Source organism: Plasmodium chabaudi, assembly GCF_900002335.3.
Source record: "Plasmodium chabaudi chabaudi strain AS genome assembly, chromosome: 14".
NCBI lineage: Eukaryota > Apicomplexa > Aconoidasida > Haemosporida > Plasmodiidae > Plasmodium > Plasmodium chabaudi.
Genome location: NC_030114.2, coordinates 144,269 through 158,182, shown reverse-complemented (window position 1 = coordinate 158,182; position 13,914 = coordinate 144,269). Strand labels below are relative to the sequence as shown.

General features: G+C 23.0%; 4 protein-coding genes across 4 annotated transcripts; 2 read left to right on the top strand and 2 right to left on the bottom strand.

Annotated features, from left to right (window-relative positions):
- Nucleotides 1–440: 440 nt before the first annotated feature.
- PCHAS_1404000 (conserved Plasmodium protein, unknown function) lies at nt 441–1,121 on the bottom strand (the record flags this gene model as incomplete). Its single annotated transcript, XM_016799533.1, has 2 exons — nt 441–557; nt 870–1,121. 2 exons carry the CDS (start codon nt 1,119–1,121, stop codon nt 441–443), a joined length of 369 nt encoding a protein of 122 aa, XP_016654812.1.
- A 1,764-nt stretch (nt 1,122–2,885) lies between these two features.
- PCHAS_1403900 (sodium/hydrogen exchanger, putative) lies at nt 2,886–8,110 on the top strand (the record flags this gene model as incomplete). The annotated part of the gene is made up of 2 exons (XM_016799532.1): nt 2,886–7,754; nt 7,955–8,110. 2 exons carry the CDS (start codon nt 2,886–2,888, stop codon nt 8,108–8,110), a joined length of 5,025 nt encoding a protein of 1,674 aa, XP_016654811.1.
- Nucleotides 8,111–10,234: 2,124 nt separating this feature from the next.
- On the top strand, nt 10,235–11,113 carry PCHAS_1403800 (LisH domain-containing protein, putative; the record flags this gene model as incomplete). Its single annotated transcript, XM_731638.2, has 1 exon — nt 10,235–11,113. The coding sequence occupies one exon, from the start codon at nt 10,235–10,237 to the stop codon at nt 11,111–11,113; it is 879 nt and encodes a 292-aa protein (XP_736731.2).
- A 1,626-nt stretch (nt 11,114–12,739) lies between these two features.
- On the bottom strand, nt 12,740–13,753 carry PCHAS_1403700 (conserved Plasmodium protein, unknown function; the record flags this gene model as incomplete). The annotated part of the gene is made up of 1 exon (XM_016799531.1): nt 12,740–13,753. One exon carries the CDS (start codon nt 13,751–13,753, stop codon nt 12,740–12,742), a length of 1,014 nt encoding a protein of 337 aa, XP_016654810.1.
- Between the last annotated feature and the right edge of the window lie 161 nt (nt 13,754–13,914).

Here is a 13,914-nt window from a genome sequence, read left to right as displayed (position 1 = left end):
AAAAAAAAATAGATATTAAAAAAAATAATTTAATATAAAAAATAATACCTTAATTGTGAATTTACATGAAATAAAACAACATTAAAGTAATAAGTATATTATTTCCCATATACTGATAAATATTTTATTTATTATTATGGAAAATTTCTATAGTAAGTCGTTATATACACATGTAAGCATAATTAATTTTAAATAAAAAAAATATCCTGGGTTTTAAACAATTTGGAGTTAATGAACAAATATAGAAATATTGTGTATTTTCTATATTTGTAATGAATTAAATTTATCTTTTTTTCGTAAGATAATGTATATCATTTTCTGATTTTGCAAATATTTTTACTAAAAATTATTAACTGGTATAAAAAATATATGTGAGGGTAGTTAAAGCATAACCAAATTAATTTTCCATATTGTGATAGTATTTTAAAACTATGAATTTATTATTCTTTATCATTAATTTTAATGATTTGTGACACCAGGGGCTTCGAATCAAGCTCTAAATCTTTTCTTTTAGCCTTTACAAAAATATGACCGAAAGCTCTGTTTTGAGCTTCAAACTAAAAAAAACATAACGAAGGTATTACATAAAAAGAAATATTTAAATACGAATAGTGTAGACGACAACTAAATGTAATAATTAATATGTATTAATTTAAATATCTAATATACTTAACATACACTAATCAGAGATAATTATTTGCCAAATAGTTTTTTTAATTAAGCAAGTAAATACATATATCTATATATAGATCAATGTGATGTTGCTTTATTAATAATTAACATGATTTGCAGCTTTGGCATTTGATTAGTTGTATTGTTAATAAAATTATAGAATTTTATTTTTATATTTTTATATTTTTTTATTTTACCGGTGAAGATATATCATATTTTTTGCTTAGTTTATTGTAAACTTCATTGTTTAAGTAAAATATGTTCCTATCATATGCTTTTGTGGTTATATATATAAAAGCACCACTAAACGCAAGTAACGACAATGTTATATACTTAGTTTGTTTTTGCGTTCTATTCTGAAAATATCTGTATACAACTTTTTTCGCATTTTTCTTATTATATATGTTGAATTCACTAAAAAAATTATTACTATGCTTATCGTTTGACATGGCTTATATATTTATATGATTTTCATTTTATTATATAATGAACTCTTGGATATTTGCCATAGGAAATTAAAGAAATAATGTATGTGAGAAATTATTATCGTATTCGAAGGTAATAAAATTTAAGAGCATACTTTAACTTACTTTACATGCAATTCCAGATACTTTCTACCCTTCGATTTGGAAAATAAGAAAAATTAAAAAATATATATTCACTAAATGTAAAATAAGGATATATATAAAATAATGGTATTTAGTGGTATGTATAAATTATTTATTTTAAAAAAATATATTTTTTTTTTTTTATTTGCACTATAAAAAATGAGCTATAGTTGTATAAATATATACGTATTTTTAAAAGCTTAGAGTTATATATTATTATTATATAGCTATACAGATTGGATATTTGGAACATTACGATATAATTTGTGCATGATATGCATATTGTTGTTGGTTATTTTCGTATAATTAATTATAATGGAAAGTTGGATAATTATATATTTTTTTTCCTTTTTAATATGTTTATTTCATTTTGCATCCATATATAACTACTTTCGTTTTTTTATTATTATCAACATATAATTATATATGCGTATTTATATGTTAACTTTAGGATTTAATTGAAAAAAACAAATTGCATTAAAGATTATTGCATGCTACTATTGTTGCACGGGATTTAAAATGATATTATGGTAAAATATGTTGTACGCAAACGCTATTTGCAAGTGTAATTAAATAATAATTATTGTAATTATTTTTATTTAATATATTATATGCGAATATTATGATTTTTTTTGCAAAAAATATATATTCTTTAATATTACATACAACATTTTGAATTTAGTATAAATTAAAATTTTTCATTGTATGTAAATTGATATCGTTGCTATATAGCTATTACATATGGAGAACATTAAAACATAATGTTTATATATTTTAAAATTTTTTAAATTTGTATAATTTAAAGCAATTAGTTTGTTTTAATAAATATAAATACTAACTAAAAATATTATATATATATATATCTATGCATATAGTACATAATTGGATATATATCATGGCATATCCCTATATCTGCATAAATTTTAGTGATAATTGTTAATTTTGACACTAATTTGGCATTTTTAATAACTTTATATATAGATATTCATCTAACTGTGATATTTCATATTTTTATTTATGATTAATTCTTTTGAACATTATAAAAAATAATATATGTGTATATATTAATTTATGATAAATAAGAGGAATTCGAAAACATTCATTTCCGATGTGTGTATGTGATGAAATGGATGCCTGTAAATGTCTATAAATGATGAATGTATATATTAATAAACAGTTGAAATTAAAACAATTGTAATTTAATTATAAGATATCAACACTTTTTGATAGTGATTATAATTGAATTTTATTTTTATGTAAAATTGCATTAGGAAACAAGCAAATTAATTTATATGCATATAATTCTTTTATAAAAAGAGAAATACTAGTAATTTATTTTGTGATGCTTCCAAAAATTAATACGATACAGTTTCCTTTGCATTTATTTTATCACTTTTCTATTTTATTTATTATTTTTTCATATTATTTTTAATTACGTTATTTTATTATGTCTATATTTTTGCTTGTTGATATGGTGTTAGAATACCATTTATATAATTCCATTTAAGTTTTTATAGTACATATATTATGTAAATATTTGTACTTGCATATTCACAAAAGACCCAATATAAATGCATATAAAGTAGTATTACTCGACAATTGAAAATGCCCAGTTTAAAGTTGGTTAAATATAATAAAAAAACTAAAAAAAAAAGTCAATATTTTTTTAGTTATATCAAAAAATACAGAAATTTCCTATTATTAAAATTAACTTTATTATTTTTTTTATTAAAAAATGGAGGAAATACAAATGAAGTAAGCCACGATGTTGTAATACAATCAAGGGATGTAAACAATAGTATTGGTTTTGAATCACAAAATTGTTATGGGAAGGAAAATTCTAATGCCACCGAACAAAATGAAGGTAGCAAATCCGAAAAGAAGGGTGTAAGGTATTATGATAAAATTATTAATAAATTTAAAGTAGCATATGAAGAATTCTGGTATTCCGATTTTCCCACAAAATATGATATTGGTTTAACAACTCATAATAATAAAAATTCAATACATTATGATGCGTTAAAAAAGAATCGAATTTTAGACGAAAGCAAATATCCACAAAAAATAAAAGTAAGTGAATTAAAAGATATATGTAATCTTGGGATGGATAGTTTTGAAGCAGCCCAAAATGGATTATCATCAGTATCTGATACAATATCAGAAGGTTTAGTACTTTATTGTTTTATATTTATATCTGCTACAATGATACAATTTATTTTATCAAAAATAAATAAGTTAAGTATTCCAGTATCTGTGATATGGTTTTTGTACGGAATGTGCACATATGGAATAGCTAAAAATTTTAACATGTTTGAAGAAAACCCTTTACACAAATCTATAATTAATGCAAGGAATATTGATGCATCCGTTTTATATTTTGTATTATTACCTATATTATTATATGAAGCTACTCAAGATATTAATTATTATGCTTTTAAAAATTTTATATATGGAGGTATAGCACTAGCTGTGGTCGGTGTAGCATTGCAAGTAGCCATATTAGGTTTTTTGTTTTATTACACATTTATGTATAAGCAAGAGCAATCGCCATTATCCAGTAGTTTTTTGTTAGCTTCTATATTATCATCTACCGATCCTGTTGCAGTTTTATCAATTTTATTAGTAGTTGATGCGCCTACAAAAATAAGTTCGATGTTTCATGTAGAATCACTGATAAATGATGGTAGTTCGGTGTTATTATTTCAATTTTTTTTTTATTTAACAATTGGATATAAGGCGAACGCATCTCAATATATTATTCTTTTTGTAAAGTTACTATTTTTAAGTCCCGTATTTGGTATTGGCATGGCAATATTAACATTTATATGGATGAATATGTTTAGAAAATATTATTATAATCAATGCTTGGCTACAATAACGATGTGCTATTTATGTTATTTTATTTCTGAATATTGCTTTAATTTATCTGGGCCATTATCTATAGTGTGTTATGGATTATTTATTAATGCTTATGGGCATATAGCTTTAGATGAAATAGCACAAAGAAAACATAAAGAAATTGTTGAAGTATTAGCACTTATGGGTAATTCAAGTATTTTTATTATATCAGGAATAATAACTGTTGGAATGATGGAAAATGTATTTAAAGATAATTTACAATTTTTAGTATACATCGCATTAACATATTTATTTTTATTAATTGCTAGAGCAATAATGATATTATTATTTACACCGTTTTTATCAAGAATTGGTTATCCAATAAATTGGAAAGAAATATTATTATTAATATGGGGTGGTTTAAGAGGTGGTATAGTTTTAGTTTTAGGTTTACGTATAGAAGCTGAAAACAAGATAAATGACAAATTAACAACCGAATTAGCTTATTACATTAGTGGAAGTGTATTATTAATATTAACCATACAAGGTTTAACATTTGAATGTTTATATAAAATGTTAAATATTTATCCCCCCAATCCATTTCGAATTGTATATTTAGAAAAGGTTTTAAAAATGATTGATTATAATTTTTCTATTAGAAAAAAAAATTTGAAAAATTATTGGCTTTTTAATGATACAAATGTATTATATTTTTCAAATAAAATAGTTCCTGAATTATATTGGAGAAAAATGAATAAATATGGAGAGTTTGATTTAGGGTTACCAGATATATATGCATGTTTACAAGATATCAGCGCGTGTGATATTTCGGCGTGGGAGCGTTACACTGAGTCTCAAACAGCAATAGAAAATTTGAGCGAACAATTTTCTAAGGATAATATGAATAAAGTAAGCCAGGCTCATAACAAAACGTCGCCTAGCGCAATAAATCAAGGGACAAAGAATAATATAGATGGTAAAGGGAAAACGAGTCGCAAATTGGGAGAAAATGATAATATTAATAACGATTCTAATGCTTTAAGAGATGATACGAACATTTTGGAAGATAGTTCAGATGAAAAACTTCATAAAAAAAATAATGAAAAGAAAAACGAAGTTGATGAATTAAAAAGTACGAAAAATAATTATTTATATATTGAAGATGATGATAATAGTGATGAATATAGTTATACAAATAAAGGAGAAATAAATGGAATAAAAAATCATTATGGTAATGCTGGTAGTGATAAAGGACTTCGTAACAATATTGATTACAATATTTGGGTTAATAAGGATAGAACTGATAATAAAAAAGGAAAAAGAAGCTCAAGTATGAAACACAAAGTAGGGGATTTTATGGCTAGAAGAAAAAAAAGTTATACTAATATATATAAAAACGAAATGAGAATAAATGTGATTCGAAACAATTATAACAGTAATGACGAAGACGACAATAATTTTAATATACAAAATAATTCTTTATCATTAAATAATATATATTCAAATTCAAATGACAATTCAGAAATCGATTCAGTAATTACTGATAACGTTATAGTACATAAAAAAATGAAAAACTTAAACGTATTCAATTATGATAAAATTTCAATAAAAACGTATGACCGATTAATAAATAAAATGAATTATAGAGAATTTAAAAGAATTCGCGATAACAGGGATAATTTTACTGTTATCGAGAATATCGTAGATAATAAGGATAATAAAGAGGATAAATTTGATCCTAAATATAACCTAAGATTAATTGAGCATGCTACAGATGTACCCAAAACTTTGAGTGATAACTATCTTGTTATAAAAAATACATACAACATAAATGAACAAAATAATGACTCAAAAAATCCTGAAAGTGGTGATAAACAAAAAAAGAAAAATAATATCCTTAGCATTAATAATGATAGCCATAAGAAGGAAAGCGATAGTAAAAATGAATCCACAAATGAGAACGAATCAAATTGTCTCGAAGAAGGAAAAAAAACCCAAATGGATTGTTCCAAGGGAAATATAAGCAATGATGATATAAATAAGAAAAAAGAAAATATATTAACTGATATTAAGGACCTTGGTATTTTACCAAGTATAAATAATGATAGTACTATAAATTTAAGAAATTTACAAAAAGGTGAAAATGAATTAATAATGAATGATGATTTTGTTATAAAAATTCAAAAGGATCCTTTGAATGATGAAGGAAAAGTTGATTTAACAGAAATAAACTCAAGAAAAAATATAAATCTTGAAAAGGATCAAATTGAAAAATGCAACATAGGTGAGAAATCGGATAACTATAATGATACTAATAATATCCGATTAAATAATTGCGATGAGGGCGGTGATGATAATGTTACAAATAAACCTAAAGTAGAAAATAAGAACAATGAAAATCAAAATGATGAATATTTAACGTATCAAAATTTATTTACCTTGGATAATAATGGTAAAAGAATATCGTCTTTTTTTAATACTAATTATCGTAAAGATAGTTATATAATGTATCATAAAAAAAGACCTTTTGGAATTAAGATTTCTACAAAGGACACAAATGAGAAAAGGGTATCAATAACTAATAGTGATGTAGATAGTCGAGGTGATAAATATGGTAATAACAAACCTAGGTATTCAGTAAGCGCTAGTATATTTAATTTATTAAGGTGCAAACCAAGAAGAAAACGACGTGATTATACTAAAGAAAAAGGTAATTTAAATGGAAAAGATATTGAAGAAAATAGACAAAATATGGAGGATTATGATAATACAAATAATAACGAAGATAATAATATCGAAGATAATTTCATGGAAATTCGATATGATACAGACCAAACAATAAATTTTGAATATGTTAAAGATAGGTATCAAAAAAACAATAGTGCATTTTATCGATTTTTACGAAGACCAAAAATAAAAATTCAAAATAAGCAATTTGATGAAATAAGAAGATCAAGAAGCCACGAAAATTATCGAAAAAATAAAGATAAATATGGTAAAACAAAAGGTGGTGTATTTAATTCTTCTTATAGAAAACAAATCATTAGAAAAGAAAGAGAAGGAGAATTATATATTATGATATTTAATACGTGTAAAGAATTGTACAAGAAATTGTACGTAAATGGATTTATATCTGGTGAATGTTTATTAACACTAAATTCAATTTTAGACTTATCTGCTGATTTCGCTTTAAAAAAAGTCAAGATGAATCCAATAAAAGCATGGGCAGAAGCTTTTAATAGAAATAACAATAATAAAAATAAAAAAAAAGGAAAATATCTTGATCATAGAAATGGCTTTGAATACGAATTTACTGTATTATTATCAAAATTAAAATTTAACAAAAAAGGTGGTTTTTTCTGTTCACCTAAAGTATTAAATATATTTCTTGTTTATGAACATTGTATGAATGATTTACAAATTATATTGGCATATGTTGATGTTCATCAATGTACATTAGATAAAGGAGGAATAACCATGAAATTATTATTAGGAAAGAATTTATTAAAAAGTTATTACAGAAACATAAAGCTTGCAAAAGCCCTTATCCCTCTTCTTGTTAATAAGTATAAAGACGTGGTTAAGTATTGCCTTATAAAAATAGGAGCAGATATGCTCATGCACTTGAAGAAAATGGTAAGATATAGTTTTTCATTTCCCCTATTTGTGCATGATAATCTTGATTTTTAGTTGTTCAATACCATGCATGTATATGTCTGTTTTGCTATTCTCTCTCTATATAAATATTCGATATGTATATTATGCCTTTATAACTAGAGAGACACAAAATAATATATTGTTTTCATGTATTTTTTATTTTTTCATCATTTTTTCAGATTGTTAATGAGCAAGTGGCTAATGGATTATTGTTAACGCAAGATAATGAGAAATTAAATTACATTTTTGATGAACAAAAAGTAAAAATAAATAGATACAGACCGTATCTACATTATATTTTTAAAAGGAACTTATTTAAGTTGTTTGTTAACTAATTCCGATGATATGCTTTGCGAACCTGTTTCAAAAGCATAACAAAATAATTTATTATTTATACTATATCGAATTACTATATTAGCATTCTATATTAAAACATCCGTATTAATATGTAAAATACATAAACAAAACATACATACAGTTTTTATTTACTTCATATTGATTATAAATGACTGTGTAAGTTTAGATAATATTTTATATAGATCTTATATGAAGATAAAAATGTATTGTATCATTGTTGTTGATTTTTTATAAAAGAATATGCACGTACAAATGTGTAACACTGCATCTTTTTATATTTAATATGTATTGCACAATTAATTTTAAATTAATTATTATTAAATGCATTTCCCTCTATTTATGAATTCATATTATATGCATGCATATTTATATCCTTTTCTTCTACTTTAATATTTTTTTATTGAAAATGGATAGAAAAAGATGAAGCCTATTAAATAAACTTATATGTGTTATATGTTTTGTATTTTGTTCATATTCATTAATTTATGCTTATTTTATATATTCATAATACTTTCGGGACGTTTGTTTTATATATTTTTTTTACTTTTTGTGTAACGAATAATATTCATCATATACAAATATGTATATTTATTATAAATACAAATTAACAGTGGCATTATTTGCTAATTTTTAAATTTAATATACCGATACGAGACACTTAATTGTCTGATTAGCTCAGATGAGCGCAATATATCCTCGATATATATATTATTTTGACTTTGTTATAAATATGGAATTATTCTCATGGTTATACTTGCTTAATATAGCAGAGTGTTCTTTCAAAGTATAGAATATGAATATTTGTTATTTATCATTATATTTTATACGTATATATACGTATTTCGTCTTGCATATTTATTTATTATTTCAAATGCAATGAAATATAGAGACTATAAATAAATACATATATTTATTTATTTGAACTTTTCTATTTCATGTTAGTATTAATTATTAGCAGTACAAAATAAGTATAATCAAAATATAGGCATATTGCATAAGGAAATAATATAGAGCATTGAAAAAAGGTGACAAAAGTGCGTAAAACCAAAAAGCGTGATGCTTAAAAACAATAAATGATTTAGCGATATTATCGAGGTTATGGAAAAGCTTCACTGAGCATTCATAAGTAAATAAAAATGGTATTTGCATATAGTTGTATTATTCCAAATGATATGTTGCCTTTTTCCGATTCGTTTTTTCGTGATGTCATATTGATAGCATGAAGAAGCATTCTAATGAAAATAAATATATATTGAGGTAATATTTTATATAGAATAAAATCAGGAGGACATGTAAAAGTGGTGAATTAAAAAAGGACAAATATAGCATATAATTATGATTATTATATATTAGCTTAATATGTAATTATTTAAATTGGAGTACATAAAATAAAATGATCATTTAAATAATAAATTGAAGGATTAATAATTCAAAGTTACAATTGATGAGTTTGTAATAGTTATTTATGAAAATATGAATAATTATTTTGTTTGTATTATTAAATAAAAATATTGGAAAAATAAAAAATATATAAAAATGAGTAAAGTGAAATTTTATTTTTTTTAAGCATGTTGTAGCATGGGTTATATCATTTTCTTTTTTTTCGGAATTTTTGGGGTACTATTAATTAGCGTATTTTGGAAAGGTATATATATATGTATAATATAATTATATATAATAAAAAATGGCTCATTTTTAAGCGAGGAAAAATATATGGGATATAAAAACGATATACATCACATCGCCTTTATTATATATAATATATTTGTCATATATATTTTAATTATTATAGTATTTTTTTCGCATATATTGTATTTAAAAAATATATAAAAAGGAAAAAATAATATTATTTAATATATAATTAAAATTAAAGATTTGTATTTTGAAGCTGAAAAAGAGAAAGAAAAAATATATAGATATATTTATACTTATATTTATATATTATAAATAATGAAGTTTATTTCAAAATTTGATAAAAATATATATTTGTATATATAATAGATACATTTATGTTTTTTTTTTAATACTTTTTTGTTTTTGCAATAAAGAAGAAACAAAAAAGGAAAAAAACATAATAAAGGAGTTTTGTTTTTATAATTAAAATGAAAATACATTTGTCATCAGATGAAGTTAATCTACTTGTTTATCGCTATTTAGTAGAGAATGGTTTTGTTCATACCGCATATGCATTTTTGAATGAAGGAAATATATCAAAGAATACCTATTATGTAAGTCATTGTGATAAATTGCCCAGTAATGCATTGGTATCATTTTTACAAAAGGCATTGATATATATTTATATAGAATATCATACTGATCATAAAGATGGAAAAAAGATTAGTTGTGAGGAACCATTCTCTTTTTTTCGAAGGCATGAATGCTGGAATGATGAGAATAATTCATCAGAGGATGAAAATAAAGCGGAGCTTCAATTAAATGATAAAATTTCAAGTAATAATTTAAACAGTTTTGGAACGAGTAATAATAGTAATAATCGAAATAATGATGATAGTAATAATAGTAGTAGTAACTACAATAATAACACCAAAAACAATAATAACAAAAATAATAACAATGATAACGACAACAACAATAATAATAATCCAAAGGAAAATACAAATCCCCAAAAACCTAAAGTAAGCAGGCCACATATTTATAGTAGCAGCTTTTCCAATTTCGCTAGCTTAAACTATAATGATAGTAATTTATCCTTTAAGGATATCAAACGGAATTATGTAAGCATTTTTGCTCAAGCTAAAACTGCTAAAAAACGGTCAAATAAAAGAACAAATAATAACGATGAATCAAAAGAAAAAAATGTGAAAGAAGAATCGAATAGTACTTCGGGCAATCAAAAGAAGAAATCGAAGGCTATAAAATCATCCGGCAAATCAAATAAAGTGGCAGAAAGCGATAATAATAATAAAAGTGACGATGGCGATGGCAATTTTTCGTATGATAAAAAAAAGAAGAAAACATAATAACGCAATGAATACAAAGAATGAAATCATGGAATCACACTTTTTCCATGTTTCAAATAAAAATTATAATATAAATAAACAAAAAATGATAGTAATGGCATTGATAATATAATGATAAATATAGTAGCAATAACTACAATAGTTATATCGATATAAAATTGTTATGTGTTAAAAGGGCTAATAATTTAATTAATTCTTTAAAAGAAATAATAAAAATATAGGAGTTATCTAAAATTCGTAGTAATAATAATCCGTAATATTTTATAAAAAAGGAAATAACAGAGGGTTATAAAAATGCTGTAATAAATAAAAAAACGAAGAAAATAAAATTATAAATTACAAAAATCCCAAGACCACAGAAAATGATTACTTATGAAAATTGAAATGGTGGTAACATGTAATGAACATATATATAACATTTTGATGAAATAAGAGAGGCATATTGTTAATTTGGATTAACTTGGAATAAGCATGTTTCTGTAATTGTGCATGCCATATGATAGAAAATATATTAAGTATGGCTTATTGATATTTTTCCTATAAAAACGAAAGTAGGGAATGTATAATTGACTATTATAGATGCATGTGTATATGTATGCACATACATATTTGTATATACTTGAAAATTTTCATATTATCCAAATCTAATTGTTTTAGTAAAAAGGCAATTTAGTGTAATATTGCAAATTAGAAGAATTAAATAATTATTTATATAATTTTAGTTGCTATAATTGCATAATTTGTTATCATTTATTATAAATATTTTGATTTATTCATAATTAAATGTTTGAATGCTAACAAAAAAGAAAAATAATAATCCCATTGTAGCTACATATATTAGAAATAATGTGTTATTAAGCGTATATGATTTATACAAAATTTTAGAAGAATATCCAAGATACAAAACAAGGATTTTTATTTTTTTAGTTGTTAATTGTGTAGAATTTCTTTTACAAAAATAAAAAATTAATATATACATATGAATTAAATTAACAAATAAAGAAATAACTGTATTTTGGAGTTTATCATGAATGAAGATTACAAAAAATAATTGACTTTTAAAAATTAAAATCGCCAATATGTACATGTCTTTGTTCATATTTTTACAATACTGAGATAACACAAAAATAAGCAAAATTAAAGCAATATTTTATTAATATGAGTTTTGAATGGATACAAATATTCAATATATTACATATATATATATATATCCCCCTTGATAGATATCCATATAAACATTTATATGCGCATAATGTCTTAATATGTTTTTTACTTTATCATAATTGTTAATTTCAAATATGTTTGATTTTTATCATTCGTTAATACCATAAATTATACTTTATTTTTTTAATGTTTTAGCTTAAAATATTTTTTACTTTTTATACATAGATCCTTGAATGCATTATTAAATCGGGATTTTGGTGTATATAAATATATGATCACATATCTACAATGCGTATGCAATATATGCATGTACATATATTCAACATAATAATATACACTAATTGTATCCCTTTTTTATATTTTTTATTTTCCATTTTATGTGGCACATTTGTTTTAAAAAATAAACTTTTGTTCCAAATTAGTAGTTAAACCAAAATATAATTAAAATAAAGTACAAAAAAATTAACATGCCTCTTTTTGAAAGAAGCTTAACATACAATTATATTGTTTAATGTTGGTTTCTCTTTCTTTTTCATATTGAGCAGTATTCAAACAATTATCTGTGGATATATTTTTTTTTTTTACAATAACTATCCAAGCGTTCGATGGGTTGGTAAGTAAAAGGTGTGGGGTTTCTATTAAGTTTTCATTAATATCAACTTGATGGCCGTTTATTTTACTTTTAATTGAATACACATTATTTGCATAAAATATTTTTAATATATTCATGCCATCACAAATGCAAATTGTATTCCTTTTCCTTTTTCCTGATGTATCAGCATTTAGTAATCTTTGATCATATTGAATTTTGATATTATCTTGAATAAATTTTTTAAAATCATTGCAATTGCTGTTCTTAAAATCATTTAATATGTTTAAAAAAATATTACTATATTTACTTATTCCCAATATTGATAGACCATTTTGTTGATATGATATTTGAAAATCGAAATGGATATCTGTTATGTAATAGACATTTGAAAATATATCGTCGTAGAATAAATGTGAATTTTCTAATAAGTGTAAATTACCTTTCTTTAAAAATATATTCGGTTTTAAACTTTCATTGTCTACATTGGTAGGATTACTACTATTATTGTCAATAGTATTATTTTCAAGTTTTAATAGAGTTGTGATTTTTTCTATAATTTTATCATCGGATATTATATCACCTGATGTTGATTCCAACCTATGTATTAAATCATCTTCTTTTTTTTTTTTTTTTTCTTTTTTTTTTTGGATCTCAGGATTATTAAAGCATAAGTCAAACAGCTCACTTTCCTTTAAATTATCATTTAATTCCAGCATTAATTCATTTCTAAAATTGATTTTTCCTACGGAATACAAATTGGAATCTATGTCATTGTGTTTAATTAGAAAATAATACTTGTTAATTTTTTCCTTATAAGCATTTTCTTTTGTTTGTTCTATGATATCTCTATAAGTTTCTTCTGCTTCACTAAAAGTGGTGCACATTTTTTTTTTTGTAAGTAAATATTAAAATTTGGTTAGTTCTTATATTTTGGTATATTTACTCGATTTTTGCTACTCATTTTAAAATGTAATACTTTGAATGTGAGCAATTAATGTGAAGAATAATTCATTGAGGAATTATATAATAAATTATAAAACCAAAT